The sequence below is a fragment of the Tauraco erythrolophus genome, chromosome 2, assembly GCF_009769465.1.
Source record: "Tauraco erythrolophus isolate bTauEry1 chromosome 2, bTauEry1.pri, whole genome shotgun sequence".
Taxonomy (NCBI): domain Eukaryota; kingdom Metazoa; phylum Chordata; class Aves; order Musophagiformes; family Musophagidae; genus Tauraco; species Tauraco erythrolophus.
In genome coordinates, this window is record NC_141466.1 from 20,312,559 (window position 1) to 20,332,285 (window position 19,727).

The following is a 19,727-nucleotide window of genomic DNA, read 5'->3' on the forward strand; positions in this document are numbered from 1 at the left end:
TAGGAAGTGGGTTGTGTGGAAGGTGCACATTACCATACCCAAGCAATACCAACCTTTCTCCTCTCAGTTGAAATAAAAACTTTCCTGCAGCTCCTTTTAGGAAGTCTTCCCTCTTCAAGCCACTGATATGCTCATTACAAGTTAATTGTTTACTTTCATCATTAAATGGTGTGCATGACCTTTGCTCCGCTAAGGACTTATCATTACTTCTACAAAGAGCACTCATCATAGCTGGTTCTTCAGAATAGAGCTTCTCTTCATCTGAAATAGCCAAAGAGAATAATTTTGTAGAAGCGTTTCTTACACAATAAATACACGCAACAGAGCCCAGAATGAATTACTGTTTGTCATGTTACGTTATCAAAATTTGCTTGTATCAATTTAAAAGGTGAGAAAGCTTAAGACAATTTAGAGCAAAATAGTCAGTCTTCTTATGAACACCATTTCTTCAAGTCTTTCAGTTCTGTGTATTAACATTTTAATCTTTCATCTATTTTTTTTAATTTCCCTTTCACAGATAGGTAGACTGTATCTAGTGAACGAAGTGATTATATTTCAGGATCTGAATATTATGAAGGAACTCAGGCAAAAGGTAGCTGTTATCTCATACCATCTTATGGTGTATGTACACGATAAGCATCTGCACAAAAAACTTACATAAACATTTGTTGATTTCCAAAGAGAAGAAGAGGCAAACTCAGGCTATAACCACATTAGCTTCTCAACTTCTTCAATTAGTAACATCAACTCATTAAGGTTAATGGATTAAACTACATATAAGGGTACATTATGTAAATATAAATTTAAAGAATATACACATAATAATGAAGTAAAGTTTAGTGCTTTTAGTATACGACTTATTTTGCAGTAAGGTAAAAAGTGGGATATTCAGTTTATCAGGTAAAGAAATAATCCCAGGCAACATAAAAACGGTCATTATTACAAATGAGTCTTCATCGAAGACAGAGTTCCAGCACGTTTTATTATGAGCCAGTGTGCAGGAAACCAAGTCAAGTCACTTCCCATCTGCAAGAAAACTACTTTTAAATCTCACATTTAGTGACCTTTATTAAGTTTCCACTAATGAAACTCTTAGCAACAAATACAATGTAGTTGGAGGCCTGTCAAGACTTATCATTCCTTTTTACTCCTCCTTTTATGCTCAATAATCCATCAAGGCATCTCCTTAGATGATGCCATCTCATTATCTCTCTAAATATTTCAGCATTTAATGTTAATTTTACCCACTGAAGAAACCTTTCAGTAAAAATTCCATTACTTAAAAACATATAGGAAAAAAAGTCACCTGAGTAGCTTTCCACTCACTTTCAGAAGTGAAAGCCAGTATCATTTTTGGAAATCACGTTTTCAAAACCACCTTAAAGCCATTTAAATATTTAAAGAATTTATTCTGAAAGGACATGAAGGTCCTTTAATATAATATAATATAATAATTCATGTAATCAACAATATTAAAACTCATCATGCAGTTCTTTTTCTAGGAAATAACAGGTATCAAATATTCTTACTCCGATTAGGAGGAACCATTTTAGCAGAAAGGAAATTTCCCTGAGAAGTTCTTCTCAATAAGCATGCCCGAGCACTGCTGACTTTTCTAAGCTCTGCAGCATCTGCAGGAGGCTTTGGAATGGAAATGGAAGAATCTTCATGTTTTGCAAAAGTGACTAGTACAGGTTTCTGAGAGAAAGATAAAGAAGACGTTTTAATAAAAGTATAGATAATTTCATTTTCATATAAGCAAAAATGAAAAAAATAGAAAGCTAAATTATTTATAAAAAGGGTTAAGTTCAGAATAGAGATAAAAGTTATGTAGGCTTGCTCATTAAGAAATTTTCATATCCAGAATCTAATAATTAATAACATTCCACTGAACAAGTCAGATATCTGTGCCATGTTCACCACAGAAAGCCATTTAAAAGTAAACATTCAGGAGTGCAGAAAACAAACAAAAACTAACTTGAATAGAGCAAGTGAAACTCACAATTAATTTATTTCCCTCATAAATACTCATTTAACATCATTTACAGTACATTTATTTGTCAAAAAAAATGTTGTGCCGAAGACTGGCGCTAACAATTCCAAAAGCACATTTATTCCTTATGATTTGTTTTGGGAATATCTTTAGCGCCCAAAAATACTACTAATGTTTTCATACCCTATGTACCACTTGCTATCGCACTGAGACAAACCATGCAGCTCCAGAAACATGCAAGTTCTAGTTCATAGATTCATAGATTTTCTAGGTTGGAAAAGACCTTAGAGATCATCCAGTCCAACTGTCCCTAATCCCCATTAAACCATATCCCTAAGTAGTTCATCCACCCTTTTCTTAAACACATCCAGGGATGGGGACTCAACCACCTCCCTGGGCAGCCTACTCCAGTGGCTGACAACCCTTTCAGAGAAGAAATTCTAACATCCAACCTGAATCTCCCCTGACTAAGCTTATACCCATTTCCCCTTGTTCTATCACCCATCACTAATGTAAAGAGCCCTTCCCCCACTTCCCCACCATCCCTTCTCAAGTATTTATAGGCCGTAATCAGGTCTCCCCTCAGCGTCCTCTTCTCCAGGTTAAACAGCCCCAACTCCCTCAGCCGCTCCCCATAAGTTTTATTTTCCAGCCCCTTGACCAGTTTAGTCGCCCTTCTTTGGACTTGCTCCAGGAGCTCAGTATCTCTCTTAAAGCGAGGGGCCCAAAATGTTCTATTTATGTCAGTATTTTGCATCTCAGACGATGTGACCAACCCCCTCAACCTCTGGCACAAACCACTTGTTGCGCCCTACATAAATGCATTGCCCTGTAAGATTGAGGTTCTCTCCCAGTGTGCCTAAAATAAAGAATCCATTAGAAAGTCTCCAGCTCAATCCTTCAGAGCTCTTCCCAGTATTAGAAGAAGAGAGTCAAGAGGTGACACCTGCTCCCCATAACCACCATGACTAATACAAGCTCTGCATTTACAGTGTACTAACATCTCTCGGTACAGAAGGAAAGACAGACTTTGCATTGGTCTTAAGAGTAGTTTTCTACAGGTTTTTTCCACTCTCACGCACAAGGCAAATGAAAATTTAACACCAGTATTTAAATCTGACTGTAGATGTAGTTAATCTGTATGTAAGCATGGTCAGAATTTTTTAACTCAATTCATACAAACACATTTCCTTATCAAAATCACTGAAGAATAACATTTCTTGGAATTTTTTTCTCCTAATTTCATAAAGAACGCTACTTTTAGATTACTGTCTTGAAGAAACAATGTACACAGCAAGCATACTTAACTGTTTTAGCATGCTCTGTTCTCTCACATACTGAACAAATGATGGTGAATTAATCTTGTATTTAAAGATTAAATATAAAAAACCTAAAAGAGCAGATACTTATAAATTGAAAACAATTCAAAATTTTCACAGAGGACAAAAAAGGGTTCTTACAAGTACCTCTATCTGTTTTTTAAATAAACTACAATCTTACATTTTAAAGATGTGGACGTCAAATAGAATAACGCTTTCTGTGTTGTTGATCACAGAACCACAGAACGATTGAGGTTGGAAGGGACTTCTGGAAGTCATCTTGCCCAACTGCCCTGCTCAAACAGGGTCACCTAGAGACAGTTGCCCAGGAGCATGTCCAGGCAGCTTTTGAAAATCTCCAAGGATGGAGACCACAATCTCTCCAGGCAACCTGAGCCAGGGCTTCATCACTCTCACAGAGGAAAAAGTGTTTCCTGAAGTTCAGAGGGAACTTCCTCTGTTTTCATTTGTGCCCACTGCCTCTAGTCCCGTCACTGAAAAGAGCCTGGCCCCATCTTCTTTGCAACCTTCCTTCAGGTATTTATATGCATTGGCAAGATCCCCCCTGAGCCTTCTCTTCCCCAGGCTGAATGGCCCCAGCTCTCCCAGCCTTGCTCTGGTCCCTTCATCATCTTTGAGGCCCTTCATTGGACTCTCTGCAGTTGCTCCATGTCTCTCTTGTACTGGGGAGCCCAGAACTGGGCCCAGCATATCAGGTATACCTTTCCAGTGCTGAGTAGAGAAGAAGGATGACTTCCCTCAACCTGGTGGCAACAATCCTCCTAATGCAGCCCAGGATACCATTCACCGCCGCCTTAGCGACAAGAGCACGTTGCTGGCTCATGCTGATGCTCATGACCTTTTTCTATTTTAGTAATCTTACACAAGAAAGCTGACGCGAGTATCCGTCTTCTGATTCTTGTTAATGTCACTTAGAATTATAATGCAATACAGCAATATTTAAATAGTTTGAATAATTTTTTTCCCCAGAAGAAACTTGAAATGACAAAACTGACTTTATAACTCAGACTAACATTACAACAGGCTTCCATTTCTCCCCAAACTATTTAAATTATATATTTTCCAACTGATACACATATTTTTGTGTCAGTATTGCATGAGTTATTTCCAGAGTACTCACATGATCCAGTGGGCTAAGACGAACACCAGACACTGGTCTTGATTCAGCCAAATCAAAACTGGATGCATGAAGACTAGCATGAAGAAATTAAAAAACATAATATGAATAAAGCAGACCCAGAGTTTTGTGGTGAGTTGATTTTTTTTTTAATTGCACACTTCTTCCCTTTGCCAATGAATACAGGAAAAAGGAGGAAGAAAGGAAGAGCGACAGAGCAGTTCTACACTATCACTCTTCTTCTTCCATGAATGCTATTTAACTATGATATCTGGGAATTCAGCAGCATCAAGGGAGAAGAACTACAAGATCGCTTCACACCTACCATGATGCAGTTTATTTCATATGCTTCTATAATAATTCTCTAATATAAGCCTAAATTCATGCACAAACCATCCGTGGTCAGCGCCCAAGCTATCTGACACAAGCTGCAGAACGCATCACGGCAGAAAACCCAGGTTTGTGCAGGCATGAGCATGCTCCTTCGCATACACAGGTGTCCTGGTTTTAGCTGGGACAGAGTTAGCTCTTCTTTTTAGCAGCTAGAAGAGCTCCGTGTTTTGGTTGTACTCAGAGGCTCGCTCTGAGAAGAATGCTAATAGCACACTGATGTTTATAGTTGGCACTGAGGTCTCAAAGACTTTTTCAGCTTCCCGGGTTCTTGCCAGTGTGCAGGAGCACAACAGGATAAGGGGGGAGTATAGCCGGGACAAGAGGTCCACGACTCTCCTTACGATTCGTACCTGAACTTAAGATTGAGGGCCAAACTGGCCAATTAGTATTCCATATCATGCAGCGTCATGCCCAGTATAAAAGCGAGGGTCAGCCTGAAAGAAGGGCTTTTGCCCTGCTGGGACTCTCACTTTCGGGCTCTCAGAGTGCTTTCTCTCTCTCTCGCTCTCTGTCTTGGGGCCTCCCATTCATCCGGGATCGCGGTATCAAGTTTTATCTATTTCGGGATTGCAGCTTCATAACGAGACGGGCCTCGGTCAAGGGGTGGTGAGCAATTACACTGTACATCACTCGTTTGCATATGTTTATCCTTGTACATATCTGTGTATATATATATTGGTGGCGGTAGTAGTAAATTGTTCTTATCTCAACCCTCGGGTCTCTTTTCTTTTTCCTCCTTGATTCTCTCCCTCATCCCTGGGGTGGGGGAGGGTGAGAGGGGACTGTGTAGGGTATAGCTGCCGGAGCAGCCTAACCCACCACAACAGGAGAAGCACAGACAGAACAAGCATGGATGTCAGCCAGAATGACCTTATTACCTGGTCACCAGCAAACAGCCAAGTCACTCTCAGGCTCTTGCCTCCTGTAAGGGCGTAAAACTATGCAGTAAGGAACATCAAGTACGTTGAGCGCCTGAAGTCACGCTGCCATGAAAACAGCATGGACACTGACTTACTTGTATGGCCATTCAAACATGTTTCACCATCCCTTCTAGCATGCCTGACACCTAACATTACAAATACAGCTCATAACTCTTCACTACAATAACTGCAGAATTAGCATATAAGGAGAGCTAAAAAATGACTGGGAAAATGGATGTACAAAGTCCAATATACTACTTTTTATTTTTCCCTTTTTCGTCACAAAAGAGACAGTTCTATTGAGCTTTGTGAATTATGCTACATAACAAAACTCCACAAAGAAATAATTTTGAAATAGCATAAATTTTGTTTAAAAATGAGCATTTCAAATTTCAAGACCTACAATTTTATATATAAAAAGATCTGAGAAAGCTCCGAAAGAAGATCTAGCATACAGTTTATGTGTAAACAAGCAAGCTTTCACAGTTTGTAGGGAAAAGCTGAAGACTATCTCAACTAAAAGCATACATTGTCTTAAGAAAAAAGTGAGTTACAGACCATTTTCCTATACTACTCTACGCATACAAAACTAGCGTAATGACTGCCTCTGGTAGCTCTAATCCACAGGAACTTCCTGGACATGTAGATTAACACCAACAGTAAGGATCATTAGAAGGCGGCAAAGGATGTGATTAGGAATACAGATTAAGAGGGGGGAAAAAAATCACCGGAAACATAATTACAGTATCAAATCTCTTGCTGCTAAAGGATATTTGAAAAAATCTTAAAGCCACAGTACCTAAAAACTGAAGGAGGTCTATTTTGAGGAGCTCGTGAAGATCCAGATCCAAAAAGTTTCCTTTGGTCCTCTGTAGGTGTAAATGGTCTCCGAGTTCTTAGTGTTCGTAGAACATTTCTGGCTTCATTTATAATCTCAGAACTGGTCTTCCGCTTTGGCACTGAAAGCCTGTAGAATGGTTCTGCCTTTTCTGTATTTTTATTCTCTGAAGCTTGCATTCTTCTACAAAGCAGTGCACAGGAAGAACACTGTACAATACATATGGAAGGCAAAAAATATAATGCTAGTTTTAAACTACAAACTATTAATTCATCAATGTTTATGCTAATGCAATGTCGTTAAAAAGGATATTATAACAAAAACCTAGACAGTGGTGAAGTAGTGGAAAATAAGGCTCATTGATATTGCATTTCCCTCACTATTTCTCAGTTCTGTAGGAAAATACTGAAAAAGAACAGAAAGCATCTGACATAGAGGACCTTTAATTTTTTTCAAGGGACGTAAAATACACCACACTCAGTACCACAGTGCTTTCTAGGCCAAACACGGTGCTCTCCAGTACTACAGAAAAATCTGTTTCTTATCACCCGATTACATATAAAACATCATAACCAAAACAGGAATTCGATAATATGCTGTAAAGACACATCTTCTTTCCAATGAACTTGGGAAATATCCAATATAAGTTATCAACCTTACCAAGGGCAGTTCCTAGTAAGTCAAAAAGATATTATTATCAGTAACTGAAGCACAATTATCTGTAATTGCTAAGCAGAGACAAGGAAGAACAGGCGATCCATTTTTTTTTCTACAAGAGAAATGCCTCCCCAGCCCATCCCAAGCACACGCGAACAAAGATAACACTAACATAAGATAAATTATTAACCCAAACTTTCAATCAGTGTTCTGTCCTGCTGCATCTTCTAGCAAATGCAATGGGCAGTGAAAGACTTGATCCATCATCTCTTGAGCCCCCCAAAATCAATCACTATCCTGGTGCAGTTCTCTGTGGATACCATCCTTGTCACTTTGCAGCAAACTCATCATGAGCCTTAAACCATCCCAAATTCTTCTGCTTTTCAAACTTACCTACAAAGAAAAATATGTTTCTGCACTGTCTTTGACTCAGACCATCTGGTAACATCTGTTCTCTCACACAGCTTATGACAATGAACAGAGAGAAGATCAGACACCATCATGTTGGTTATTTCTAAACTATGGAGCAAAAATGCTATTTCTCTAGTTTTGTAGTTCACTTCTTCCTGTTCTGCAGTTTTACATTTCCATCTGTCTCTTCTGTTCTTTCTTGCAGAATCTGTACATGCTGGCAGAGTTTCTTTAATTAACACACAACCCAACCCCTTCAGTTGAACTACACAAGGTAAAACTGGACACTAAGCAGCAGTGTGCACTAACCTCTTTCACTAAAAGATGCATAACTACAAAAGACAGGAACAGATCAGGAACCTGAGCCTGTCAGTGTTTTTAATCCTTCCAATTACCATTAATACATTACTTTCTTCTGGAAAAGAGAAGGCTCTGGAGAGACCTTATAGCAGCCTTCCTAAAAGAGGCCTACAAGAAAGCTAGAGAGGGCTTTTTGCAAGGGCATGTAGCGATAGGACAAGGGGCAATGGCTTTAAACTGAAAGAGGGCAGATTTCAATTAGATCTAAGGAAGAAATTCTTCACTCTGTGGGTGGTGAGCACTGGAACAGGTTGCCCAGAGAAGCTGTGGATGCCCCATCCCTGGAAGTGTTCAAGGCCAGACTGGATGAGGCTTTGAGCAACCTGATCTAGTGGAAGGCATCTCTGCCCATGGCAGGGGGATTGGATCTTGAAGGTCCCTTCCAATCCAAACCATTCTATGATTCACTGTGACTGAATTTGGCTTACTATGCTCCCTACTCTTCCCTGTGTTACAACAAGATTCAAAAGAGTTAACATAATTCCACTGCAGCAATCTGTTTGGAGCAATTATACAGCCATTCCTCACAGAACAGGGAAGGCAGATTATCATTCCCTATTCTACCACCTACTGGGAATCACGATTTTGACCTTTAAGTGGAAGGTCTTCTGCATCAGCTATGTGTCTGATACAGTTATTATTCAGCATACATAGAAACAATAGCTGTGAATAAATACTAAAACATCATCAACATGATTCTAAAAATCAGAAATTTCAACTCCCACATTTCTTCTTTTCTGTTCTATATATTTCCAGCCACCTTGCTAAAATTTAAAAATAAATTTTCTCAAGTAATCTAGTATCTTACACGTAATCTCTGAAGGACACCGTTTTCTTTAGTTCTTAAAATCTCTGTGCTCTGACATTGAAATATGTATTTATGAGATTTACATATATGTTCTTCATAGTTAAACTAAGCAGCAACCTGAGAGATATGATGCGTTTCTGTGGAACAGCATCATCTCTGGTACAATTAGCTTAAGGTTTTGTTGATTATACTGTCGAGTGCAAATTGTTTATCCTAGAAGTACATTTATTCGCTACAGTTGAGACCAGACTTCCATTATAATTACTTCTTGTTGAAGCCTTCACCTCTTACCTATTTCTTTTTAACTGGCAAAGGAACTTTTCTACTGTAAGCTTAAACAGTAAGTCCTACTCTTTGGGCACTGTTAGGTACTCTTCCAACCCATTAAAAACAAAGTTTTAATAATTAATGTTGGAAAGGGAACATATGACTTAGTTTGAAGGCTTGACTGACCTCACTGCTGCATTCCCACTTTAGTGGGGAGAGGGAGAGCATGGCCCTTCCCTACTGCCGGAGCAACAAGGCTGGCAGGCAGCAGTCACGGCTTTCAGGTGCCGAGAGGCAGAGAGCGGAGCGAACCGGGAACAGTCAACGGTGAGGCGACAGTGAACAGAACTTCAGACTAACTGCTGACCCAATGAAAGCATTAACACTTTGTCATTTTGGCACAAGGTAGTATTGCACACATTCAGAATTGTGGTACTGATACAGTACTAACATATTGCTAATTGATATCCCTTAATTAATTATTAGACAGAAAAATGTAATGGAACACAAAGAAACAAGTAAGCAGTGCCATAAAATATGAGACGCGTATAGAATAGATAGAATAAGAAAGCTTACTCTTTCTTGCAAGCATTTAAGAACCATGAGCAAATCTTTATCTGAATGAGTCTGGCTGCTGTGCCATCACAGTACAACCACCATCTCTTTCTCAAAAGAAAGAGAGACAATTCGTACTCTCTATTTTATAATGCCTAAGGCTGAAACATTTAAGCATCAAGCAATTGCTCTGCTGCAGCAGCCCTCAAGGAAGAAGTTTCATCTGCTCTCCAGTGTCCCACACTTCAGAAGCTTTGAGGAAGCACCTTCAGCTCTATCACACCAGTTCTCTTCCTAGAAAACTTCTACCTAGATCTGTTTATAAGGGAAAAACCATCCCAGTCACCAGAAGCTTTCTTGACTTTGATGAGAATAATGTACCTGAATCATTCAATTGCAATGCCAGAGACTAATTTAAAATACGGTGCAAGAAGTGAATGCAACAAGCAGAAAGTGAAAGTATAGGATGAAAGTATAGGAGCAGCACAAGAGTGGAAGGGAAAAAACTGCACTGGCTGCCCGGTGTACAATCTGGTTTCACCTTTGGTTTTCATTGATTATACAAGATTAGCTCTGTCTGGTGTTGTATTTATTTGTAAGAATGTCTATTTTTCCACACAGTCTACTCTATACCCTTTTAAATAAAGCATCTTAGTTGCAAATAAGAAATAATTACAAATATCAGTGCTTCTTTCTGAAAATCCAGCAGCATTACCATTTTGTTCCCCAAACCCAGCAGGGAACGGATAAAGGAAATGTCGCAGCGTCAATGGGGACAGTATAACTGGTATGCACAGATCTTGTCCTCCACTGCTGTCACCATCTCCCAGGCTGCCTTTAATCTGCACAGATGGAGAGCTCCTCTGTGACTCTCTGTTGGAAGGTAGAAGAGTATTCTACCAGTGTCCGAAAAGCTATACTTGTACTCTTGTGGGTTTTACCCAGTTGTTTACTCTAGAGGTCTGGTCTTTGCTGTACAGGAAGATTTGAAAGCAGCAGACAGCAGTATGGGATCAGAGAACCCCGGATCAGTCCTAGCTATCTCCAGGAACGAGATAGCTGCAGGCTTGCAGCACTTATCCTGGCTCAATCAGCACATGAGAGAAGCATGGCTGACATCAGGCTGACAACATCAGATGTGGCACCACCCTGACTCTGCCAGCCTATCTCCGATCGCAAAACCAGTGTCATTTAATTGCTAGCATACAGAGTGGGTATACTTGCAATCACTAAGTGCAGTCAGGAGAAATCCTGTACTCAAGCCGGGAACACTCTGCTCACCAGCATCTGAATCCAGGTTCTGTCTGCCCAAGCAAATCTCCATATACTTAGCACCCAAATACAGGTTCAGTAAGAGTGAACTGAAAACGGGTATTATTAGATATCATTTGAAACATCAGCAACTTATCAGTCATAACTGATACACTTTCAGCTTGGTGAAATTTCAAAGCTGAGAAATCACTATCAACAAGAAACGGGAACAAGGCTACGAGAAACTGAGCCTGCAATCCTCAACAGAGCAAGACTTTCAGTGCAGCCATCAGATAGTAAATCCAAGAGGAACTCCCCAGAGAAGCGGCACCTGTGGAGCAAAAGCTGACCCAGGCTTTGCAGAGTAACCTGCCCAAACCCGACACACAAGACGCTCCCCCGGACACGGTGGGCAGCAAGCTGCCGGGAAACGAGACGGAGGCTCTCCCTCTCCAGCGCCTTTTGCGAAGCCTCCCGCCCGACTCACCGGACACCCCAGCCCTTCGCGCCGGCCCGGGCCTCCGCGCCCCCGCAGCGAGGCGGCGGACCCCGAGACGAGCGGTACGGCCACGCCGGGCACGGCCGCCGCCGGCACCGGGCGCTGGCCAGGCGCTCTGCCTGCCTAGCGGCCCCGCCGACCCCCCTCCCCCAGCGGCGGAGGGTCGGCACCTGCCACCGCCCCCGCGAGGCCCCGGTCCCCCTCACCCTCCCCGCCGCGGAAGGCCCCTGCGCCCGGCGGCACCGGCGCCCGCTGTTCCCATGGCAACCGTACACACTATGGCCGCCGCGCCGCGGGCGCGGTGCAGTCGTCCGGCAGCGCGCCGAGACCGGGCAGGACGCTCACTCACCTCGGCCGAGGGGGGACGGCGGCCCCGCCGCGGCGCCGGTACCGTGACGCGTCGCGCACTCCCCTCAGCCGCACCGGCAGGTGCCGGGGAGCGCGGGGACGCCAAGGCGCATGCGCGGGGCCGGCGGGCGCCTGCGCGGCGCGGCGCGGGCGGAGGGGAGCGGGGCGGCCTGCCCGGGGCGGGGCGGTTCGGTGGGCGGCCGGCGGCGGTGGGAGCTGTGGCCGGCCCGCGCCGGCCTCCCCGCACCGCAGGGGCCGTGCGGGGTCCTGACGCAGCACTGGCCAGTGGGGTGGTGGTTTCGCGTTGGCGGGCACTTCCTCAAGCCTGTCCTGGCCCGTGTTTAGGGCATAGTAATGGGTGGCAAAAGTTACTCACTTGGAAATGCTGGAGGTGCCCTGTTACGATAGCTCCTCTCCGAGCTCAGAGTTACAGATTGGAAAGTGAGACACTGAAAGTTTTCCACCAGGGCACTTGGGCACGGTGGAGCGGCAGCTGCACGACCCCTTCCCTGAGTCACCCTGGTCAGGCACCAAGGGGGGATTGCTATCTCTGCAGCCTCCTGCCAGGCCAGAGGCACTGTCGGATCTCCTGCTGGCCTCCTGTTCTCCGGAGACCGAGAAGATGGCTGTGTTCATGTTCTCCATAGCAGAGCTTCACACAAACGGTCCCACAGGCTGGAATGCTTTGTTGGAGTGGCACAAAGGGGTCGCTGCCGGTGTTCCCCCCAAGCTGCCTGCTGGGCAAGGCCCTACGAAAGGTTCACCCACCTCCTGCTTTCAGGACCCTGTTGGCCAGGTGCACCAGGCGCTCATTGAAGAGTTCCCTCGCGTGCCTCTGGCTACCAGGATGGGTGATGTGATCACGGCCTGTATGGGAAAATCTTCACACGTGTAATGACAAAGGCAGGCCTGTTGCAGCAAGGGGGTTGTTCATGACTGGCAAGGACAGGCTTTGTTGGCTATCTCTGAATGCATTTTGAAATTTATCTAAAAACTGCAATAGGAAGGTGGCTATTATCTCTTTTTGAATAATAGAAAACCGCAACAAATACAGCTCCATCTGACCAAGCTTCTTCCTTGGCACCTTTGTAACATAATTCAGATGTATCTGAAAGCACTCTCTGAATAATTTCATATATTTGTATGTAAATATAGATTCATATCTTACTGACTTAAAGTTCCTTTTACTAATTGCTTACTAACATAACTTTTACTTTCTCATGTTTGTTAGACAAGATCTCTGTGGACGTTTTAAATTTAGTTTGTCTTTCTGAATATTGTTACAAGCCTGTTAGGCCCCTTTCTTCTAGAAGAACGTCCTCTTCCAGGTCCTCTTTTGATTCTGACAGGCATTATGATATCAGTAAAAAGATCTCCATGTGTAACTCTACCCGGTCGGTTTACATAACAGATGCCATTATCTCCGCTAGCTTCTACTTTATCTCTTATTGTTAGACATCTAGTCCTCTTTCTTCTGCAGCCAAGTTCAATACCTGAGAAGTAATGAACACCTTGTTAGGATTGTACTTGCTTTTCTTTGTATAGTCTTCCTTAAAAGCCAAAATAATGTGTGTGTGTGTGTGCATGCACATTATATTCAGATCATTCACAGTTAGCTCATTCAGTGTTATTTTCTTCTGAACCTTTCTTTTAATGAGATAATACAAGTGAAGTTCCACAGAAAAATGTGTAGATCTCTTTCCTGGTAAAGCTAGTTTGAATCTCTTTTTACTGTTATCATCTCATCATTCTTTAGACAATTTTTAAATCTACCCAGTTAAACCCACTAAGCCTTCCTTCTTGGCTTCTTGTTTAATCCTTTTCATATGCACATTATTTCTCCTCTCTCTATTTTCTAAGTCATCAAATTGAAGAGTTAATTTTTTATTCATTCTCTGAGCTTTGGCAATTATAGCAAATATTTCTTTTGTGATGTCTTTCTGCCATGTCTCAACTGTTATAACTTTCTCACTTAAATCCCTTTTCTTGTGTGCTTTTTTATTGAATGAACTCTCTCAGCACCTATTTTAATTGTGAGTACTTAATTAAATCTCCTTATTTACAATAACACTGCTTTAGGATGGAAGTATCATCAAAACATATAAACTGACTTGGTATAGGCAAGCCGGTATTTGCTCAAAAGATTGCTGAGGTAAAAGCAATGTGTTCTGAGCAGTTCTGCCTAACTAACCAAAAATACAAAGTATTCAATTATATCATATTCATTTAAATTACTTTATTTTTTAGATTTGAAAATCATGAAAGGGATTTTGTGCTGGTATCCAGCCTCAATTTTCAGTTTGGCTAACTTAAATTTGTCTAGAAATGAAACTTAATCTGGATATCCAGGCACACAGGGCATGTATTTCAATGCAATTCAGAACTAGTTAACAGTGTTAAACACTTTGCCTGCCAAGTGTTTGTTGATCATATTTGCTGCTTCTTGTTGCTGACCTGGAAAAGCAGCCTTCAGTGCAATTTCAGCAACACAAGTGGCAATGCAATCCCCATTTTCCCCTGTTTCTTTCCTCTTTTTTCAAAACAAAACAACAGTCCCACCTTCAATCTGGACAAAAATCTTCCTGTCATATTCAACTTTGCGTGGACCATCTGGTATGTGCTGTTAAATAAGCTCTGTGTTTCATATCACTTACAGCTCATTATAAAGGCAGGTTCATTTTTCAGCAGTTACAAACAATCCCTGTACTAGGTGGCCTAATAAATTTTAATCAGGTTTATGAAGGTCTCCTTTATATGCAGTGGGGAAGTCTGTCACAGGAAGAGAGCACTAGTTATATGATGAGATGACTAGCTTGGCAGATGAGAGGAGAGCAGTATATGTTGTTTATCTTAAGTAAGGCTTTTGGCTATCTCCCATTATGCCCTCACAGACAAACTGATGATGTGTGGGCCATTTAAGTGGATAGTGAGCTGGACTGAAATTTGGCTTAACTGCGGAGCTCTAAGGGTTGAGATCAACACCACCAAATACAGCTGGAGGCTGGTCAGCAGCAGTGTGCACCCTCAGCAAGTTTGCTGACAATGTAAAACTGGGAGGAGTAACAGCTACACCAGATGGTTGTGCTGCCACTCAGAGGGACCTTGACAGGCTGGAGAACTGGTCTGAGTGATCTCAAGAATTTCAACAAAGAGAAATGTAAAGTCCTGTACCTGGGGAGAAGTAACTCCATGCACCAGTACATGCTGGAGGCCAACTGGTTAGAAAGGAGCTTGGCAGAAAGAGACCTGGGGATCTCAGTTGACACCAAGTTGAACATAAGCCAGCAACGTCCCGTTGCTGCAAAGGTGGCCAACAGCCTTCTGGGCTGCATTAGGTAGAGGATTGCCAACAGATGGAGGGAGATGATGCTTTTCCTCTGCACAACAGAGTTGCCACAACTGGTGTTGCTGGGTCCAGCTACGGGCTCCCCACTACAACAGAGACATGGACATACTGGAGTAAACCCAGTGAAAGGCCACTAAGATGACTAAGGAACTGGAACATCTTTCATGCAAAGAGGGCCGGGGCGGAGGGGGGGGGGGGGGTGCGGATCTTGCCAGTGTGTATAAATATCTGAAGGGAGGGTGCAAAGAAGATGGAGCCAGACTTCTTGGTGGTGCTCAGTGAAAACACAAGAGGCAGTGGGCACAAATCGAAATACTGGAAACACCACTTAAACATAAGAACAATTTCTATGGTGAGGGTGGTCAAACACTAGAACAAGTTGCTCAGAGAGGTTGTGTGGTCTCTTTCTTTGGTGATATTCAAAACCTGATTGAAAAAGTCCCTGAGTAACCTGCTCTAGTTGACTGTTTTGAGCAGGGAGGTTGGAGTAGATGATCTCTAGAGGCCCCTTCCAACCTTAAATGTTCTGTGGTAGATGTATTTTTTTTTAATTCCTTAAAATCTTATTCAGATTTGGCTGAAATTTAAGATTTTGGAATTTGCCATGATCAATCTCTAGCTTGCATTGCCCACTGTGATTTGGTCACTGTGCCAGCATCCTACAGACTCTCCACCTCACCCTTACCCTGGCTGGCACTTGATTCCCTCCATGCTCGTTCCTGTCAATAAAAACCCTGAGCTTTCCTGGTGAAGTTGTGCTTCCCAAGTGAAACACCCTTTAGTTGGTCACTTTCTGCTGACACACGACATACAAGGACTTCTTGTACCAACTAAACATTGTGAGCCATCTACCAGCCACACACATGCAATGTGATTGTCCCTACATCAATGACTGTTTTCACTGATTTCCTGTTAATTCTGCTGCTTCTGCCACTGACTGGAAATCCCTGGTGTGTTAACAAAATGTCTGCTTCTTTTCTAGTCTGCATTATGACCCGACGAGACGGACAGAACTCCGCATGACTTTGGTGCTGCTCCTCAGTTTAAGACCCAAATTTCTACAGCCAGAGCAGGAATGTATTTTTGGGAAGCAGCCTTTTTTCAAGAACAAATAGATATAGAAGGAAAATGGGAAGATCGTGGAGGCCGCAATACAACATAAAGCCTAAAAGCCATGATAAGAGCCAGTTCTGGGTGAAGAAAAAGCAGTTTGTTTTCTAGCAAGATGCAGCCTTAAGTTTAGTGGCCTAGGGTGTTCCTTTTATGACCAGTTGTGCACTCCTTACAATGGTTGCGCACTCCTTACGGACAGCAAACTGAGCTGGGATACCACTCTTGCCATTCACGTAAGTCTGTGGTGAAGGGTACCAAGAACTGGCTAAACTGGAAGAGATTTTGGGGAACAGAGACATGGATAGAGTCGAAACTATTGAGATACAGAACCCCTTAGGGAACTCACTGAACACATGTAGGTAATTTAGGAAGGGAATTCACTGCAGTAGGGCAGGTGCGTTAAGGTAGTGATCTTGTTTACTCTCTCGAGATTTCTACATCAGCATTCGTTGCCTTTACTCCTAACGCATTCTCCCGTAAAATCGTATCTACCAGCTGCTAGTGGGAGGGAAAGGGAAGCGTATATTAAAAGTACTGAAATGTCAGTATTTGTCAAAAGTCCAAAAAGTGAAACCCAAACCTTTCACAGAGCAGAAACAAAGCTAATGCACAGCAATGAGTGAGCACGTTCATTATTTACAGAACACACTTGCTTTAAACCAGTAACATGCAGTATCATTGGAACAAACCCAAATTACTTTAGACGATTTTTAGTGACAGTGGAAACAAATGAGTGAGTATGTATTTTCAATAAATTGTTCTATAGAACTTGGACTTCCTGAATTCTATCCAGGAAATCTAAGACAGAAGTCTCAATCATGCCAGACCTTCTGTGCATGTGTTGAGCAGAATTATGTGTGAATACGTGATAAATTGGACGTGTCCAGAACACATTGCACTTACTGCATACATACAGGCTGCCTGCAGACCGCAGGTGCTGCATGTCCATAACGTGTCTGATTCATTGTCCGGGAACTCATGTTACACATGTGGTTATGCAGAGGTCCAGCAGTTTCCATGCATGCATATGGTCTCTAAGCTCTATGTATTTTCTATCCATCTATATATTCTACATGTATGATAGCTATCTAAGGAAAGCACTTGTCTATAATATCTGTAAATGTCATGGAAAAAAATGAAGCACTGCCACCGAGTTTGTGCTGAATTCAGGAAATAGGATGAAACTCCTCTCAGCACATGAAGGGAGCATATGAGACCCTTCATGTGTTTTGCAGGGGACTGCTAAATTAGAGTTTTGTGGTTTGGTGAATACTTCTGTTATTTTTTTCCAGTTACAGGGTTTTTGTTTTCACAGACACCTTTCCAACCAGAGCTGCCTTGTCTCTGTTGCCAGAGCTGGCTTTGTAACTCCATTAATGAAAACAGGATAGATGGGGAGGCAAGCATGGGCTTTCTCCCAAACCACATTGATGTAAAGCACTGTCTAGAGAGATCACCATGGAGAAGCACTGCTTTCATTTTATGTGTTCAAAACAAGATGGGACCAAATTGGACATAAACCTTATTTAGTGTTCCACCACAGTTAGAAAAGGCCATTGTATCGGGTTCATCTCTTATTTCCAGCACATTACCCAGCATGAAAAGACCATGCAGCAGGAAATACTTAATTTTGTGTAGCTCACTGCAGACCGAGCATCCCAAATAATGCCAAAATGCCCAGATTGGCACAGCTTTCCAGAAAGACGGCACCACCTATTTCTGCAGTCTTCTCTTTAACCAGCTCTTAACTTGGGGTGAATGTGCTGTAAGACTGGCACAAACTTGACATCCAACCCTGAAATTTTCTCTCATCCAGTGTTTACAGTATGACTCAAAACTACGATTTATTCTTGTAGTTTAGCAAATACTTACTGCAAATAGTTAGCTACAGAATTCGTTGCCTCTGTTCCACTTGTCCACAGTACCCAATATTTTAGGCTGCTCTTTAGATATGAAAGAATCCTTTCATCTGCCATAAATGAACAAGAGAGCTCTGCTGTTTGATAAAGTCTGGGTTTCTGGCAGTGAGAAATCTGCAATATGGAGAAACAACACATATAAAAATAGGTTATCGCACAAGACAGAGTTTTTGAAAATCTGACCCAGTATTTACACAGATTTTATGATGTGACATTATACCTCACATTAAACCATGGCAGCTCCATGATATGCTGCAAAAAATTACCAGAAGGCGATCTGCCAAGCGTGGCACAAGGTATTCTGGGTTAGCCTCCCATAATGCCAGACTTCTTTTGCTGATAGAAGCCTGGTGCTCTGAAGACATACTGCATCTTTTAAAAACAGCCAAATGTGAACACATCCTGCCAGAATAGCTATGTCAGTAGCACATGCCAGCAGAACTTCTGCCAGTAAAACTTTGTAGTTCAAACAGGGCCAGCAGCAGCAGCAACAGCGGCATACACAGCCTCGGGGCACTTCATGAGCAGGCATCTCCTGGTGCTGCTCACACAGTGGCAGCCTTGCAAGAGGTGAGAGGAGAGCCTGGCTGCCCCTCTGCTCCTCAACACCCAGGCCAACGTATGTTGCAACCTGCATCTCCTCTTCTGTGCACTCCTCTTGCTGGCCTTGTTTGAACAAGGTGGTTTTACTGGCAGAAGTTCTGATAGCATGAACTTCTGATATTCAACCATTGATCTGCAGAGGACTTCTTCTTCATAGGTCTGGTTACACTGGTGTTATGCAGCACTTCTCACTGGGCTGCAGTGCAACCGTCCATCTTATTTTGCTGTACGGCCTCATAACACCCACAGTCCCCTCTCTGCAGTACTGTGCCCTTGCAGCAGACTGAGTTTTCAGTAGGTCATTCTTGGCTAAATGATAACAAGAGGCCATCTACAGTCTGCTGGAAAAAAAACAAGATCTTTTGCACTCTTCTCAGATAGACCAGCAACACAAATGTAGCATTAGACACAGCTGAGATGGGTGTGAGCTTTGTTTTGGCTGCTGTAAACGGAACTTTGCTTTAAAATTCGTGACAAAAGCTCATGTACTGCAGTGACAATCATTTGCAGGTTCGGGAACATCTGAGGAACTTGAAGGTGCACAAGTCCATGGGACCTGATGAGATCCATCCGCGGGTCCTGAAGGAACTGGCGGATGAAGTTGCTAAGCCACTGGCCATTGTATTTGAGAAGTCGTGGCGGTCTGGCGAGGTCCCCCATGACTGGAAGAGAGGGAACATAACCCCCATTTTTAAAAAGGGGAACAAGGAGGACCCGGGCAACTACAGGCCGGTCAGCCTCACCTCTGTGCCTGGCAAGGTCATGGAGCAGATTCTCCTGGGAACCATGCTAAGGCACATGGAGAGCAAGGAGGTGGTGGGTGACAGCCAACATGGCTTCACAAAGGCAGATCGTGCCTGACCAACTTGGTGGCCTTTTATGATGGGGTGACAGCCTCGGTGGACAAGGGTTGACCAATGGATGTCATCTACCTGGACTTGTGCAAAGCTTTTGACACTGTCCCGCACGACATTCTTCTCTCTAAACTA

General features: G+C 42.8%; 1 protein-coding gene across 1 annotated transcript in view; it reads right to left on the bottom strand.

Moving 5' to 3' along the window:
* ARMC2 (armadillo repeat containing 2) overlaps nucleotides 1-6,780 on the bottom strand; it is a 65,560-nt gene extending 58,780 nt beyond the window's left edge. The window contains exons 1-4 of the mRNA XM_086631969.1: nucleotides 6,563-6,780; nucleotides 4,454-4,526; nucleotides 1,530-1,698; nucleotides 54-261 (exon numbers count right to left, since the gene is read on the bottom strand). Of these exons, the coding sequence (XP_086488095.1) occupies nucleotides 54-261; nucleotides 1,530-1,698; nucleotides 4,454-4,526; nucleotides 6,563-6,780 (668 nt within the window). The remainder of the gene's footprint in view (nucleotides 1-53; nucleotides 262-1,529; nucleotides 1,699-4,453; nucleotides 4,527-6,562) is intronic.
* Nucleotides 6,781-19,727: the final 12,947 nt, after the last annotated feature.